The sequence below is a fragment of the Schistocerca gregaria genome, chromosome 3, assembly GCF_023897955.1.
Source record: "Schistocerca gregaria isolate iqSchGreg1 chromosome 3, iqSchGreg1.2, whole genome shotgun sequence".
Taxonomy (NCBI): Eukaryota; Metazoa; Arthropoda; class Insecta; order Orthoptera; family Acrididae; genus Schistocerca; species Schistocerca gregaria.
In genome coordinates, this window is record NC_064922.1 from 264,175,710 (window position 1) to 264,194,535 (window position 18,826).

General features: G+C 43.9%; 1 protein-coding gene across 2 annotated transcripts in view; it reads right to left on the minus strand.

Moving 5' to 3' along the window:
- LOC126354142 (uncharacterized) overlaps nt 1-18,826 on the minus strand; it is a 285,667-nt gene that overhangs the window by 23,316 nt on the left and 243,525 nt on the right. For both annotated transcript variants that reach the window (XM_050003553.1, XM_050003551.1), the window contains exon 8: nt 6,014-6,266. In XM_050003553.1, coding sequence (XP_049859510.1) covers nt 6,014-6,266 — 253 coding nt within the window. The remainder of the gene's footprint in view (nt 1-6,013; nt 6,267-18,826) is intronic.

Genomic DNA, 18,826 nt, shown 5'->3' on the forward strand with positions numbered 1-18,826 from the left:
TACGATCAGCATGAAGAACACAGTTATATTCATGGCTATCCACTTCCAGTTCTTCTGTTCCTGACGCTCCAGATGATGACGATGATGCATTCCATTTTTAAGTCCTCTTCCAATTCAAGCAAATAAAGAAGTAATTTTTCATATAATTTTATGAACCATATTTAACTTTCATAAATTGATTCCTAATAGGTTCGAATCCTGCCTCGGGCGTGGATGTGTGTGATGTCCTTAGGTTGGTTAAGTGTAAGTAGTTCTAAGTTCTAGAGGACTGATGATCTCAGCAGTTAAGTCCCATAGTGCTCAAAGCCATTTTTGACCCTTGTAAAAGTGGTGACTGTTTCTCCTATTTTAACCTGTGAATGATTTTCAAAACAAACCTTGATTTTTTAACATAGTAAAGAGTCGTACTGACTGAAAGATTTTCTAAGTTTTACACTTTTCGTTCCCATTTCAATGTTTCCTTATTTCGTCCGTTCTTTCGTTTCGAGCGCCGGAGGAATTATTCCGACAACACAACCCAGCTTTTCCCAATCTATTATCTCTTGATAATATCTTCAATTTTACGGTGATTTTTTGCTTGTCCCCTTAAGTAAACTACACAAATCACATGACATACTTCTCAAACGTACAGAGGTTTCTTTAACGACTCACGCCGTTTCCTTATAATCAGTGTGTAACTATCTGTATAATCAAATGGCGAGCAACATGAATACGTCTGCCCCTTTCAGCCAGATCTGAAGTTAACCGTGAAATTCAATAAGAGCACGGAACAACGATAGCAGTGGGAAGTTAAGCTATGAACCAGCATCTGATCTCTGCCAATCCTTGGCAAGTAGCGCACTGACATCAAATCGGTTGAACCTTCCTCCAAACGCAGAATACAAATACACACAAAAGTATACGTGTTTCATGAATATGGAGATCTTAGACACAGCAGTTATATTCAGGGTATTTCGATTTTGCAAACCAATTATCAGGACTTATTACGGTATATTGATAATTTTTACTTATGGACCGTCTGACAGCAACTAAATAAAACACAATTTTAGTGCCATACGCGTTTCGCCTTTATTTTCTGCAAGGCATCATCAGTGGCAGGTTGCGTGGACAATTTCTTACATATTACGCTCCTGTTGCATTTTTGGTGTTGTTCTTCTTCTTTGTTGAACGCCAGTTTGAGGTTTTTCCCACATTCCACAGCACTATGCCTATGTTTTATTTAGTTGCTGTCAGACGGTCCAAAAGTAAAAATTATCAATATACCGTAATATTACACGCAACTGAGGAAGACAGGACTACAAAAGTTGAAGTTATCAGGGTTTGTCTGGGATCATAATCATGAATTTCATATATCTTGTAATTAAAAGAGAACCAGAATACTACGAACTATACGAAGTTGTCATTACACAAAGTTGCTTTCTGTAGTCGCTCGTGCAGATAATGTTCGACAAGTGGAGGATGTCATCTCGGTGTTTTGAAACAAACGTTTTCAATACACATATCGTACTCAATGATGTATTTTTATAAGACTTTATAGCTCGTTATGGGTGTGATATACGTATTAAGCTATATCTCTGTCAGAAAACTAATTTAACTTTTAAATCATAGTTATCTTATTAATCGAATGAGATTTTATTTGAAGTTCTTTCTGCTTACGTACTATTACATAAGGTGGGTCAGCTTCATCGTCTTTGTTCCAGTCCAGTTCCTATCTACGTCTACATTTACATATACACTCCGCAAGCCATCATATGGTGCCTGGCGGAGGGTATCTTGTGCCACCAGCAGTCGTTTCCTTTCCTGTTCCATTCGCAAACAAGCGACGGAAAAACGAGAGTCTACTCGTCTGCGCGAACCGTAATTCCTCTTATGTTCGTGGTCCTTACTCGAAATATATATTGGCAGCAGTAGAGTGATTTTGCAGTCAACTTCAAATGGCACTTCTCTAAATTTCTCTATAGTTTTCCTCGAAAAGAAGATCGGCTTCCCTGCAGAGATCCTCATTTGAGTTCACGAAGCATCTTTGTAATATTCGAGTGTTGATCGGTAACAAATATATCAGCACACCTGTGGATTTCTTTGGTGTCTTCCATTAATCCCACCCGGTACGGATGCCAAACACACGAGGAGTAATGACGTTCTACTTGCGGTCTCCTTCACAGATGAACGACACTTTCCTAAAATTCTCGCAATAAATCGAAGTTGACCATTCGCCGTATCTCCTAACATCTTTACGTGCTCTTTCCATTTCACACCGTTTTGCATATTTAATTGAAGTGCAGCACCTACTAACCCTGGCTTCGAACGCTGTTGGATTGTTTTTCGTAATCATCTGTATTGACTTATATTTTTCTGCATTTAGACCAAGCTGCCACTCAGAAAACCAATTAAAAATTTTGTCAAAGTCATCTCGTATTCTCCTACAGTCGCTCAACAACGACAGTTTCCCGTAAACTACGGCGCCATCAGCAAACACCCACAGACTGCTGCTCACCCTGTTCGTCAGATGAGTTATGTGTATGGAGAGTTAGAGCAATCCTGTCATCGTTCCCTGGGGCACTCCTGACGATCACTTGCGTCTGATGAACAATCGCTATCGAAGACAACGTACTGGGTTCTACTACTTAAGAAGTCTTCAAGCCACTCACAATTCTGGAAGCGTGTTCCGTATGCTCGTAACTTCATTAACAGTCTACAGTGAGGCACCGTTTCAAATGCTATGGTCCCCTCATTGCGCTTAAGAAAATGATAAATGAGGAAGGACATGAAACGTTTTACAGCGTTGTGTATTGCTTACAGCTGAGGGAAAATTCGGAAGTAGTGCAACCTGCCCTGAAGCAACATCTGTTAGGTCTCGGTTTGTCGTCAGTAACACTCCTGTACTGCTCTCGACTGCACAGATTCCCGAACTGAACCCAATGGAACAGATCTGATATGACTTAGAACGTCGTCTTCGTACCAGACCCCACCATTCAAAATCGCTGTCTTCTCTGGTTTCGGCTCTTGAGGAAGCATGGACTGCCATTCCTCTGCAGACAAATGGACACCTAGCTGAAAATATCTCCAGCAGAGTTGAACCCGTTGGAAACAACTGGTTACGATAGTCGAGCAGTTTCTCATGAGTCACATATTTCTGTACTCACTGCTAAATTACACTTGAGATGCTGCAAAGAGCCTAGCGATGCGAAGGGTGGACACACCACATTTTTAGATCCAGTAATAGTGTCACATAATTTCGATCAAACAGAGTAAGTATATCAACAGAAGCTGTGGATGTGGGATTCTATATTATTAATTGGGGTTTTGCCTTAAAGGGAGGTGTACTATCTTTCGGTTAAAAAAATCGATTGGATGCATAAAAGTGTTTAGAATCCAACACTGAAACGGTTTTTCCGAATACGGAACGAAAATGTTTGTTATTCGCGATTGAACAAAAAAATGCATCTGCCTGAAATCGCCCTTTTTCACGAACCAGTTTTTTTTCTTTCGAAGGACGAGTTATTGTACCGGTGTTCGGGAAGAAACACACAAAATTCGAATGAAAGTTTGAAAGCGTGTGTTTGGAAGTTAGCCCCCAAGCATTTGCATTCTGGTGTGAAGACTGTGGAGACTGCGACTTTCCTGGCAGTGAGCAGCTTCAACGAAGGGTATTCAGCAATTCTGAAGACCATGACAACGATGGACGTCACCCTGGGACTCTATTCGACGCAGTTCGCCAAGCCTTCGGACGACCACCAGATTCAAGCGGCCGAAAACCGCTTGTCACCGGCCGTACGAGCGGCTCTGGAGCAGAGCAGGATGGCGTAGATCGAACAGAACGCCCTCTATGAGGAGAAGGAAGAACTAGTTTATGGATCCGGAATAGCAGATAGAACGTAAGTTGCATAATATTGCATTTATATGTAGTCAGAACTTCAAACGCTTTTTCTCGAAATGACGTTTTTTTATCGCGCGGTATGGTAAATTCAAATCTAGAATGAGATTTTCACTCTGCAGCGGAGTGTGCGCTGATATGAAACTTCCTGGCAGATGAAAACTGTGTGCCGGACCGAGAATTGAACACTTGATGCCTTCCTGAGAGACAATTCCCACGCATTCCAAATTAATAATATAAGAGTAGACCAAATGACTCTGAGCACTATGGGACTCAACTGCTGTGGTCATTAGTCCCCTAGAACTTAGAACTACTTAAACCTAACTAACCTGAGGACATCACACACATCCATGCCCGAGGCAGGATTCGAACCTGCGACCGTAGCAGTAGCACGGTTCCGGACTGCGCGCCTAGAACCGCGAGACCACAGCGGCCGGCAAGAGTAGACCAGATGTGGCTTCAATTCAGAGAAATAGTATCTGCAGCAATTGAGAGATTTTTACCAAATAAACTAACAAACGACGGAGCTGATCCTCCTTGGTATACCAAACGGTTTAGAACACTGTTGCATAAACAACGAAACAAACATGCCAAATTTAAAGAGACGCAAAATCCCAGAGATTGTCGATCCTTAACAGAAGTTCGAAATTTAGCGCGGAGTTCCATGCGAGACGCCTATAACACTTTCCACAACGAAACTATGTCTCGAAACCTGACAGAAAATCCAACAGGATTCTGGTTGTATGTGAAGTATGTTAGCGGCAAGAAATGCCTTCTCTGCGCGATAACAATGGAGATAGTATCGAAGACAGTGCTGCCAAAGCAGAGCTACTAATAACAGCCTTCCGAAATGCCTTCACAAAAGGATTCGAAGTAAATATACAGTGTAAATATTCCAAAACTCGAATCGAGAACAGCTGCCAACATGAGTAACGTAGAAGTGAATACCATCGGAGTAGTGAAGCAACTCAAACCACTTAATAAAAGCAAGTCTTCTGCTCCAGACTGTATACCAATTAGGTTCCTCTCCGAGTTCATATCAGCGCACAATCCGCTGCAGAGTGAAAATCTCATTCTGGAAATATCCCCCAGGCTGTGGCTAAGCCATGTCTCCGCAATATCCTTCCTTTCAGGAGCGCTATTTCTGGAAGGTTCGCAGGAAAGCTTCTGTAAAGTTTTGGAAGGTAGGAGACGAGGTACTGGCAGAAGTAAAGCTGTGAGGACGGGGCGTGAGTCGTATTTGCCGGCACGGTAGTTCAGCGTGTTCGGTCAGAGGGTTATGTGCCCTCTGTAATAAAAAAAAAAAAAAAAAAAACTGAGTTAAACGATCCTCAACGAACTTTAATGGATGTCTTACGACGTCTGCCTAGAGCAGACTCAACGAACAAATGCGAACAAAATGAGATTAAAAAAAAAAAGTTGGTAGAGCACTTGCCCGCGAAAGGCAAAGTTCCCGAGTTCGAGTCTCGGTCCGGCACACAGTTTTATCTGCCAGGAAGTTTCAAATTCAAATCTTCTGAACAGATTAGCATGTTCGTTGTTTTCGACGAAGCTAACTAAATTGTCTAGGAGTTATACCACTTTTATTCCGATCCATCAACTATAAATATTTTTACTTGGCTGACAAAGTCGAAAAATCGATGAAAAAAACACAATTTTTTTTCAAATGGCTTCCATTTTATTTCCTATGATCCAAATAACTCAAGCGAGGTACGACTCGTAAAGAATCTTATATACTTCGCTAACGTCAACTCAATTTTGATTTCAGACGAGGCGGCTGACCTGTGACATGCAGCGCGTTGAGGTCTACATCGAAATTTTGTTTCGTTCCGAAGGCACTTCCGCCTTTGCTCTTCAACATTTCCGGTCGAAAAAATTCAAGTTTGTAGAGGGAATATCAATAAACATTTGGACCAAATTTGAAACTGATATCTATAACATACCCCGAGAAAAAAATTCTCAAAGAACATGCTTTTTCGTGCCAAAGATAGTAAACCTCCCCTTAATATTGCTTGAACTAAACTACAGGTAGACCACAGTTTGACGTAGCTTGGCCGTCTGCAGTTACTCAAGAAAGTACAGGCACAGAAAGCATTAAACTCCTTCGAGCAGCTGGACTTGCGAAGTGCGACCACTTACGGTGGAGGTGGGCCAGCTGCAATGCCATTGGCTGTAGCAGCCGCATCCTTGCCCCCGTCGAGGTGGTTCTCGCGGGCTGCTGCCGGCTCTGCCGTGGGGAGCCGCTGGTAGGGCTTCTCGTCGAAGATGCGGACGCTGCTGCCCAGGTGGACGCTCTCCACGGAGGCGGAGGCCCACCACGGCTTGGGCGGCTTCGGCCGCTGCTCCTCTTCCGCCACCGACACGCTGCGCTGCAGGGACATCCGCCGCTGACCTGCAGGCAGTAGCCGCGTTCAGCGTCAGCACACCATTTGTTAATCGCTGTAATCAGTGGAAAATGGGATTACCGCCCTTCCAGTGGAGTATAGGGGAATGGCACTGCAGTTGGACGGGGTCGAGGAGTCGATTGGGTGTTGGTAACTGGTGGAGAAATACAGAGAGTGGGCAGAAATATGGAAACACCAAAATCACAAAACATTACCACTCCTAATACGGTGTAAGAAACCAGCTGGCGTTCAAAACAGTTTCCAATAGTTTTGGAATGGATAAATACAGGTCCTGTATGGTTTTCAAGGTAATCTTATACCATTCTCCCTCAAAATAGTGGCAAGTTCAGGTAATGGTGAGGAGGTGAATAACGATCACACACCGTTCTCTCCAAAGCAGACTGAATTACTTTAACCTAACTAACCTAAGGACATCATATGCTGATCAAATCATCACCAGAGGCCGGCCGGTGTGGCCGAGCGGTTCTAGGCGCTTCAGTCTGGAACCGCAAGACCGCTACGGTCGCAGGTTCGAATCATGCCACGGGCATGGATGTGTGTGATGTCCTTAGGTTAGTTTGGTTTAAGTAGTTATAAGTTCTAGAGGACTAATGATCTGAGATGTTAAGTCCCATAGTGCTCACAGCCTTTTTTTTTTTTTCATCACCAAACCACCGGTATGTTTCACTCTTGGCAGAAAGTAGTTTGCATCGAGGATTGGGACGGTGTACACCAGACGTAAACTCATACAGACAAGAGCTACAGCGTGAAAAAAAAGTCTCGTTAGACAAAAGACTTTCTTCCTTTGCTCCACAGTCCAGATTTTACAGCTTCCGCACGACGTTTCCCTGTTACGGGCATTTGCAATCACTGATGTATTATTTACAGAGCTCCCTCGTGTTGTTTTGGTGCCGAAAAGGCTCGCAAGTGGGGCATTCACTTCTGCAGACTTTTCCAGCTGTCGTCCTCTTATTTTTCGGCACAATCCCCTTCAATAACCGTCTGTCATGATCATTCAACATACACTTTCGTACGCTTTCTTATTTGGTGGATAATGTTTCTCCGCTTTCCTTGCGTGCTGTATAAATCTTCTATACATCCCCTCGTGAAACAACAAACACTTGGCTACCTTGGTTACAGGAGCGCCCACCGTTCGAGTACAAACAAATTGCACACTTTCGACATTACTTAGCTCCAACGTAATGCACTCACAACTACACTGAACACTTTTCTGACTTACAGTTGGGGTACTGAAGACGCTGCACAGGTGTCATCCGTGGTCAAATACAAAAGCGCAACCTGCAGGCTTGTCAAGCATCTGCGTTTATGTTCAAACATGCATTTCTCACTGTGTTTCCATATTTTTGTCCAACCCTTGTATAATATTTCAGGGCTCCGCGGTTATGAAATTAATTCGTACGGAACGAGGATAATTAAATAATTTATTCCGTTGTACAGGCAATACGAACTTATTTGCCTACTTGTGGGAGATAATCATGACCTGTAATTTTGCTGATAAAGTATTTCCTAATTGCCGTATATTACAAGCAGAGAAAGGTCTCTGTCATGCAACCATTACGAAACATAATAAGAAGCTATAATCATCGATGAAAACAAGTACATTGAGTTTATTACGCAATTTAGCAATGAGTACATCGTTGGGCTACCAGAACAATGTTCAATACATTTAAATTATCACCTGGCTGTTGGCAAAGGGTGCAATGAAAGCAAATGAAACGTTACTACACACACAATATATATAGAAAAGCGATGCACTGCGCAGTGTTCCACTGCAACCAGTCACCCCACTGGAATCACGAGGGTGGAAACGAAGGAGTATGGAGCAAGGACGAGTACTGATGACAGGGCCTCATCCCATAAAAGCCAGTCACATGTCGCCGCGACGGCGGTGATGGAGGCGGATCGAGGATGACTTCCTAACAACCCTGGGCGCTGAGCACTGAGGGATGAGAAATGAGGCACATAAGGTATTTCCACACGATGCCTCTTTCGTCGCGCGCAATCGCAGACGTATGGAAATAAAAGGGAATGCACAAAAATTTGTGGAAAGGACGCATGTAAGCATGCATGTCGTCGTGTCCACACGTTGCCTCAGTGTGCAGGTTGTCTGCTATGAATTTCCTTCTTTGCTTGGGAACTTCTGTTGCGTCTATTGTGATGAAAAGGTGAGAGAAAAAGAAAATTCAAAAGCGACTCTAGTTAAAGAAGTAGTTAAATAACAGAGGTATGAGATATAAGAAGTGATGAGAACGTTTCGTCTGTTTGTAGATTTTCTTTTAGGGAAACTGCAGCGATAATGTTGGCAATAAAATTTCGTTACTTAGTAACTGGCATCTTATATACCAGTTTGATCTATTTATTCCTCATTCCAAAACAAAGAATTTCAGTGATTATTCCTGAAACTGAGAAGTATTGAACGGAGGTTTTCAGTCGTTATGTGAAGGTTAATTAACTTTCAATGCGTCAGTTGTATTTTCTTTACATAATACTAGTATGTATGATATGTAAATTAATATACTAACACTCGACAAATTTGGGAATTTCATTGACACCAGAACCAACTAGAAATGAGGTTGTATTATTCAATCTTGTGTTTTTTGCGTCAACAGTGTACTTCATTTCAGTTTTTAATAGTGCTTTGAGTAGCTAAACACACCCTACCACTTCTTTTGTTCAAATGTCAGGCTCCCCTGTTGTTCTTTTAAAGTCACCATAACATGGATATTCGTCCACAGTTTTCATAAATTTCTTCTCAGTAGTTCTACTTATTATCTTATGGTATCTTATTATTTACAAAAATATGGTCGGAGACCTTTTATATAATACTTGACGATCAGAGCAATTTTTATTCAAATAATCTTTAGAAGGGACACTTCAGACGAATATCTTCTTTGTCTGTAATCATTCACAAACTTACGAGTGTTTCCTTCGGAGTCAACAAACATTATTGCGCATAATTCGCTTCACAGCGTAACCTCCACACATTTCACAATCAAAGACACATGGGCCTTTGCTACTGTCGTCTGCTACAGATGAAGACAATAACCATCTATAGACTATGAATGGGTGTTGCCAAAGGGAGGTTTGCAAAATCGTGTTGTAAGCAAGCGAAACAGCTGTACTTATGCGTTTGTACGTTAAACTCTTTCGATGTTATACTACAAACACAGCTCACTTTTTGTTTTCGCTTCTAATAGAAAATTGGCAAAATAAACACCTAGCCATTGCCACGTTTGTCAGCTATCAGAATTATAAAACTCGAAGTCATAAGAAAATACATTTACTGATTTTTTAAATACTTTTGCAACAGTTTGCATTTGGCTCGTATGAATCTTTCGCAAGGTTGTATTAGACATGAATTTTTAATGTGTAAAAAGCTGCTTTTGTAACAAAAGAGCTAAGCTTGTCCGGCAGCTCATTTACTTTGTCCAATAATTTGTCACCTTGTTTTTTGCTGAAACGTGCTGCTTGCTACGAACTCGTGCGTCTCGTTTTTCACATCTTAGGTCTTCACGTCGTCTCATAAAATCGTATCAAAAATCTTTCCCCACTTCATGGTTACAGCACCCGTAGTTTATTTTCAGTTGATCTGCAATTTCTGCAATGGAGTTACGAACTCATCTTTACTCAAAGGGATAAGTTGGCTATCTAAGTTTTTAACATGATCATACACTGTTCTTCATCAACTAATGATCTTAGGAAGAAAATTGTTATGTATTATTATAGGTTTCAGAGCAACTGCTTTGTTTTTCAGTGAAGTTTTGGGTCCATCACATAATGTACATTTTGGAACTGAATATTTTTTACTTGTTTTCCTGACTGTCATTTCAATAAGTGTGACTTTTATACGTCTTCCTTCACATTACTTTCGTCCCATTCATTTGAGCAGCCAGCAGCTTCCATCTTTGCAAAAGCACACCAGAGTACATCGTTCGTTTGTGAATTACCGGTGCGCTGAGTAGTTTACTTCTTAAGTTTATTGATTATTTGTTTATTTACCAGGCACAGTCTCGCATTTTGATAAGTGTGTAGTATATAGTTCCGCCGCCGTACACTGCAACAGTTATTTGTTACCGTTTGAACAGTTAGCTGCAGTTGTAAGACACTTCAGTTGACCGGCAGCTTTCGTGTCTGCAGTAACACAGAAGACTACTACAATCACTTGAGAATTATTTAACGACCATCTAACAAGAATCGACACTTTGGATTTACCTGTGCGCTCAGTAGTTTAATTTTTCAGCTAATTGAGTCCGCGCGGTTAGAGGCACAATGTCAGCGGCCCCTCCCGCCGGAGGTAAGAGTCCTCCATCGGGCATGGGTGTGGGTGTTGTTCTTAGCATAAGTTAATTTAAATTGCTTTACGTAGTGTGAAAGACTAAGGACTGATGACCTCAGCAGTTTGGTCTCTTAGTAATTCACACTCATTTGAACACTATCCGGCTGCTGTGACCGAGCGGTTCTAGGTGCTTCAGTCCGGAACCGCGATGCTGCTAACGTTGCAGGTTCGAATCCTGCCTCGGGCATGGATGTGTATGATGTCCTTAGGTTAGTTAGGTTTAAGTAGTTCTAAGTCTAGGGGACTGATTACCTCAGATGTTAAGTCCCATTATGCTTAGAGCCATTTGAACCATTTTTGAACATTTTTAAGCTTATTGCGTGTTTAAGTGTTTACTAGGTACATTCTCACAGTATAATAATTTGTAGTGTATGGTTCAAATGGCTCTGTGCACTATGGGACTTAAACTCTGAGATTATCAGTCCTCTAGAACTTAGAACTACTCACACACATCCATGCCCGAGGCAGGATTCGAACCTGGAACCGTAGCGGTCGCGCGGTTCCGGTCCGTAGCGCCTATAACCGCTGGGCCACCCCAGCTGGCTATGGTGTGTGGTTCGTCCGACTTCAGTATGGATAGAGACTATGATAGCTGTGATCGGATACGAGCTGTGTTGGTGATCCTTTGCTCATAGATCCAGGCAGTGCTTGCTTAAGTCGCACAACTTGTGGCTGTTACCGATGGGGACCACTGTGCGAGGCCAGGCGTGGAGTTCCAATGAGCGTCCAGCATGTGTCAATTGTCCCCCGATCGGTCCACTACTGTGATCGTCCCGATTACTGCCCGCACTAAAGTTAACCCTTCACTCGTGGAGAAGCGGGAGGCCGTTTCAGGGTAGGCAGGCAGCGGTCGAAAAGCCTCTGTGGTTCGTCTGACAAACATTTCGGATGCTATCTGTGTCTCATAAAGCTCCTAAGATAGACGCAGTCCTGTGTTAGAGGAAGAGTCTCAGTGTGCAAGATTCGGTCATTCACAGAGGGTGGGATCTCCAATGTTAGACGCGTAATGGGGCATCCTAAGGATCTGTCTATGAAAGAAGTCCACTGTGCATTGTATACTGGGAAGATTCAGCATCCCAGATGTGGAATGAGTCCTTCCAGATGCCATGAAGAGCACAGGGTGCATCCAGTTGTATGTAGAGGCTCATGTTGGTGTTAATGATGTGTCCTGATTTGGATCCGAAGACATTTTCTCCGGTTTCCAGGCGAATTGGTAAAAACTGCCAGTCATTCTTTCGAGGTGAACGCAGAGTTCACGATCAGGAACCTTATGCCGGGCGACAGTCAGGTTGGTGTTTCACATCTGTCCCGGGCGTCTCCAGACACGTCGTCAGCCAGGAATCTCATTGAACAGAGTAGAATTGTGTCTAGTATTGAGTTCCGCTTCGAACTGAGACCCGATGACAAGCGAAGACCTTCTGTAGACGCTCCAGACAGTGATGGGTCACCAACGTGACTGTTAGCCGCCGTATGGCCCAATAATCAGAAGTGATGGTCTAGAGTGGCATTCCCTTTCATAGCAGGACCCCTTTGGTTGTCATCCGCGATAGCCTTATATCCAGCGGTACGTCGACGATAGTCTAAATCCCGTTTTGTCGTCCTTCATGGCAAGCCACCTTGAGCTGACATTTCAGGACGATAAAGCCCGCTCACACATGTCAGACCCTACCTAGGCCAGCAAGCTCTCGGGATCTCTCCTGGATTGAGAGCGTTTGGAGGATTATGAACATTGCTCTCCAACCGTCAAACGTGCCGATTGGACTGAATTTGGCACGATGTCCCTCAGGAGGACATCCAACAATTCCGTCAGTTAACAGAAAGCCGAATAACTGCTTGGACAAAGACCAGAGGTGGACCAACGCGTCATTGAATTGTGCGATCTGTGAAGCTCCTCCTCTATATTAAACCATCCGAATTTTTCTGAAACTGGTAATTCTGGAAACTTGTGGTAAGTTCTTATGGGACCAAACAGCTGAGGTCATTGGTCCTTAGGTTTACACGCTATTTAATCTAACTAAAACTAACTTACGTTAAGGACAACACACACACATACGCCCGAGGGAGGACTCGAACCTCCGACGGGAGGAGCCTCCCATACCGTGGCAAGGCGCCTCAGACCCCGAGGCTATCCCGCGCGGCAAAATTATAATTTAGTCTCTACATGTACGCCGGCCGCGGTGGCCATGCGGTTCTAGGCGCTGTAGTCCGGAACCGCGCGACTGTTACGGTCGCAGGTTCGAATCTTGCCTCGGGCATAGATGTGTATGATGTCCTTAGGTTAGTTAGGTTTAAGTAGTTCTAAGTTCTAGGGGACTCATGACCCCAGATGCTAAGTTCCATAGTGCTCAGAGCCATTTGTACCATTCTAGATGTACATCACACCTGCGATTTCCTTCCCATTCGGATAATTCCTTCATGGCGAGCCTTTTTTTTGTCACAGAGTCTATATCTATTATATTACTTTGTGAAATTAAATAGTTTAATGAACATAACAACGAAGATACGAAAGAAGGAGTACATAGGTTTTGCTGAAGATCATGCGATGACTATATAGCATACAGTAAAAAGGATTCGTGGAAATCGGAAGCACGCCGATAACAACACAGACATTCATTTCATCTTCGGCGAAGTGCGAGACGCCGATGTGGCGTCAAATAGAAAGACTTGAACTAGGTTTCCGATGAACACTAGTTAATAGCTGCGGAGAATTCCTATGGGTTATATGGCCGTTGTCCGTGGAACTCTTATATCCCTGACGTTTCGTCCAAAGCTACGTTTGACATCTTCGGAGGTGCTCCTGGTTGTGCTGGGTGTTGCCGACTAATCGGACGTCGAAGAACGGACTAAATACTGTGGAAAGTGGGAGTGGTCTGGATTTCACGTGACAGCAGAGATAAACCTTGTCAAGGATAAAATATAACTATCGATCATTGTACGTCAAAGATGAAAAGTTCTCATCGATTCTGTAGCGCCACTGTCTATATATCGCTGAGATTCATAGCTTCATCTTTCCTGTTAAAATTATCCCCATGTTTATATATTTCGATGGCTTCTCTCTACAGCCTTGGATAATAGTTCGTCATAGTACATAAACTTCTGTGGTATCGAAAGCAACGATGCCACGGCGTAGGTGTAAGTTCGTAAGTTGGTACTACGAGACACTGACGACAGCGCCCTCTAGCGGGCGCTGTGGAGCTTTAGGAGCGTCGCTCCGGATTCAGCCCATCTGATCAAGAGCAGTCGGCCGGGACACTGCGCTTCAGCTTGAGACTTTGCTCTACTTACGACGGGTCTACGACTTCGCACCAATCATTGCAAAGTTATGTAACCATTTATTAAGTTTTTTTGCCTATAGTAAACGTCTATAATTTTACACGCAGTGCAAACGTGATTTACGTTTTTCCTGCTCCTACTCACTTCCTACATTCGGCCAACCTTTCAGTTTACAGGAGCAGACCCACGGTATACAAAAACTTCAGTTTCCGAAAATTTCACTACATGATCACCCGACTGAAGAGCTAACTTGTCTGTTTTCCCTAGTGGGCAAAGACTTTTATTTTCCTTTTAGCTCTGTCCACTGGACTTTTAATCACACCTCTTTTCTGTTGTTGTTGATGATTGGAATTCTTATGCAAGTACCTGTCGGTATGTGTAACCTTCCGAAAGACTATGTTTCAAGCTGCCATCAGTCTGTCTCATAAAGAAGACATCCAAGAAGGATATTGCATTGTCTTTCTCCATTTCCATGGTAAAGTGGATTTTAGATTTTATACTATTTAAATAACAAAAGAATTTCTCTAAAGCTTTTTGCCACGTGACTAAACCGCAAAGGTATCATCCACGTATCGATACCATCGACACGGTTTCTTATTCGCTTTTTCCAGATTTAATTGTTAGAATTTTTCCATGTAAAAATTGGCGATCGTAGACTCAGCACAACCAGGAACACCTCCGAAGATGTCCAACGCAGCTTTGGAAGAAACGTCAGTGAAAGAAGAGTTCCATGGGCCACAGCCATACAACCCGGAAGAATTCTCGGCAGCTGAAACATCCAGTCGTGAAAGCCTTCATTGCATGAACTTGTTAATAATACCATACGATCATTCAATTTCATAGAAAATGGAAACTTCGTTCCCTCGTAAGAAACACTGCAGGAAGAAACTTTCAGGCCTCGGTTGGGTCTTGTATGACGACAACGAAATTATATAGGACTGTAGTTTTTCAATAATTGCAATTGACAGCCGAGTCGGAACGTCGTTCTCCGGCAACGTTTCAGCAAGTTTCTCACTTACCATCTTCAGACGAAGATCACAAGTTAGAAACTTGCTGAAACGTTGCCAGAAAACGACGCTCTGACTCACCTGTCAACCCGAGAAGATTTTATCATCGAGATTCACCGAAAAGCCTGCATTCTCATAAAATTGCTGCTATTAAGAAACTCAGACAAGATAAGCTACAAAAAGCTCAGAAAAAAGTGAAACACCCCAACAGAGAACATGTCTCGTAGTAGCAAGACCAATCTTGTATTTGTTATAGATTCCAGCTCTTGAAAAAGAAGTTGGTCTTCTCTGCGGCCAGTTACTGGAGGTGGTTCAGCTTGAAACAAAACTAAGTTGGGAAGTCAGTTCAAACGTCGGAAGAATGCAACGGTATACCACCTCCAATAGACAAACTAACTTTCAGATTACATTAAATGTATTCGCAGTTGCGAATATGGACAACCATCAGCTATAGACTGGAATAACGACAATGAAAATCTGTGCCGGACAGGGACTCGAACTCAGAATTTCCGCTTATTGCGAGCAGTAGCCTTACAATTAAGGTACCCGAGCGCGTCTTACGTCCAGTACCTATATTGTTCAGAAATACGACGTCCTTCTGACATGCACGCAATATCATATTTATCCACCGACAACGGAAGAGCGACTTTCTAATAAAATATCTCCAGTGCTCGAAAATATACATAATGAATGCACGAGTGCAGGTTGTTGACGCATGATTGAGGACATATGGAAGTCTGGATGTGGCCGAGAGTCGTGCTCGGATAGCCTAATGGTCTCGATACCCTGCTTGATTCCGATGTTGTTTTCCAATAGTACGTAGCCGTTAATGGGAAGCTGGTGACACAAGGATGCTTCTACAATATCCACATGGCAGAATCTCCCAATTGTGTGGGGTGTAATACAGTAGATTCTGAAGAGCACCGCCACAGCTGTGGAGAGGCGGAGCCGGTTTGGCACCTAGATGCTGGCTTATCTCTTCCGAGTTACGACGGAGCATATATCTCAACACACGTTATTGTTTCCTGATGAGACATTTTACCCCAACACTCGGACCAACCCCGTCACTTGAATACGTGGACATGCGGTCCATTACCTCTGTCGTGATGGACACCAGAATTTACTTGACTTCTGGCTCTATTAGCAAGAAACTATTGGCGGACATATCAGACATCTACGATGCTTCGCAAACTACCTATGGGATGCCTTTCATAGCATGCCATGTAGTTGGAATGTTCCAGGTAGTGGTAGGTAAGGTCAGAACAAAGTGCAAACGATCATACATTGAACTGTCTTTATCAGTAGGCTCAGTTGCTGGAAAGCCTGACTACGAAGTGGTAGCTTTATTTTCATGTTATTTATGTTCACTATATTCGATGGTGTTTAATTGATATCTATATGTCCATATTGTACATAACGAAAAAAATAAACCTTTCGCACCCTACTAGAAATACCCTTCCCCGACTTACTTTCATCGTGTTTTTGTGGGTTGGCACACACATGTTAGTCCCGTATAGTAGAGTTTCTTCACATATTAGGTATGGGGTGGTTACGTATAGTTAGAATGGCAATGCCTGAAGAGGTAAGGGTTAATTTTTGTTTGGCGGGGACACAAGTGGTGGTGCCCCGAAGGGGTGGCTATTAGTTTGTTTTATTTCTTTTTGTTAGGTTCTCCACACAAATGTAAAAGAACACACCGTCGCACCAATTAAAAGAAAGGGGGGTTCGTGTTTAATTCATAATAAAAACGCCTTCAGTCAAGAGTTCACATCCCGATGCTGCTTAAATTTTGATAAAAAAAAGAAAAAAATTTGTATGGAGACCGCTCGCTGTAGGGGGAAAATCCGGGTTCAAGTCCCAATCCAGCACAAAATTGCCCATATTCGCAACTGCAAATACATTTCGCTCATTACGAAGGAACTTTGCATCATACACTCCTGGAAATAGAAAAAAGAACACATTGACACCGGTGTGTCAGACCCACCATACTTGCTCCGGACACTGCGAGAGGGCTGTACAAGCGATGATCACACGCACGGCACAGCGGACACACCAGGAACCGCGGTGTTGGCCGTCGAATGGCGCTAGCTGCGCAGCATTTGTGCACCGCCGCCGTCAGTGTCAGCCAGTTTGCCGTGGCATACGGAGCTCCATCGCAGTCTTTAACACTGGTAGCATGCCGCGACAGAGTGGACGTGAACCGTATGTGCAGTTGACGGACTTTGAGCGAGGGCGTATAGTGGGCATGCGGGAGGCCGGGTGGACGTACCGCCGAATTGCTCAACACGTGGGGCGTGAGGTCTCCACAGTACATCGATGTTGTCGCCAGTGGTCGGCGGAAGGTGCACGTGCCCGTCGACCTGGGACCGGACCGCAGCGACGCACGGATGCACGCCAAGACCGTAGGATCCTAAGCAGTGCCGTAGGGGACCGCACCGCCACTTCCCAGCAAATTAGGGACACTGTTGCTCCTGGGGTATCGGCGAGGACCATTCGCAACCGTCTCCATGAAGCTGGGCTACGGTCCCGCACACCGTTAGGCCGTCTTCCGCTCACGCCCCAACATCGTGCAGCCCGCCTCCAGTGGTGTCGCGAAGGCGTGAATGGAGGGACGAATGGAGACGTGTCGTCTTCAGCGATGAGAGTCGCTTCTGCCTTGGTGCCAATGATGGTCGTATGCGTGTTTGGCGCCGTGCAGGTGAGCGCCACAATCAGGACTGCTTACGACCGAGGCACACAGGGCCAACACCCGGCTTCATGGTGTGGGGAGCGATCTCCTACACTGGCCGTACACCTCTGGTGATCGTCGAGGGGACACTGAATAGTGCACGGTACATCCAAACCGTCATCGAACCCATCGTTCTACCATTCCTAAACCGGCCAGGGAACTTGCTGTTACAACAGGACAATGCACGTCCGCATGTATCCCGAGCCACCCAACGTGCTCTAGAAGGTGTAAGTCAACTACCCTGGCCAGAAAGATCTCCGGATCTGTCCCCCATTGAGCATGTTTTGGACTGGATGAAGCGTCGTCTCACGCGGTCTGCACGTCCAGCACGAACGCTGGTCCAATTGAGGCGCCAGGTGGAAATGGCATGGCAAGCCGTTCCACAGGACTACATCCAGCATCTCTACGATCGTCTCCATGGGAGAATAGCAGCCTGCATTGCTGCGAAAGGTGGATATACACTGTACTAGTGCCGACATTGTGCATGCTCTGTTGCCTGTGTCTATGTGCCTGTGGTTCTGTCAGTGTGATCATGTGATGTATCTGACCCCAGGAATGTGTCAATAAAGTTTCCCCTTCCTGGGACAATGAATTCACGGTGTTCTTATTTCAATTTCCAGGAGTGTATTTTTGAATAACACAGGAACTGCAGTATCGTAACGTTCTGGTTGGTGACAGCTTTACTTCGTGATCTGGTGGTATCTTAATGAATATTGGATTGATCTCGGCAGATACACATAAGGCCTCTGGTCATCACGCAACGATAGCAGGTTCTGTATTATATAAAACAAAAGCAAATATGGAATCATTTGCCCCACCCAGCATTATGGATGAAGTCCAAAATTAATCAGAATGCGAGCAACGTATTTACGTTGCAATTCAAAGATGATCATAATCAGGAACAAAATTTTCATTTTATCACAGCCACAAGATCGAAATTGGAATAGAATTTTGCAAATACTGACTACAGGACTCACTCGTAAAGTACAAATGAAAAATGTTATCATCCAGTACTCGTATTTCGAGAAGCAACAACGCAGATTTTTGCGCCATTTTTCTCGTATTCCAACTTCACTGCCACGCCACTTAGAGCGCCACTGTCGTTTTCTCCATGCCATAACACCGGCCTTGTTGTTCTAATATTTTGTTCTGTGGTTGCCCAAGGAATCGAGGTGGGGGGTTGGTGTTACTGGTTTTATAATA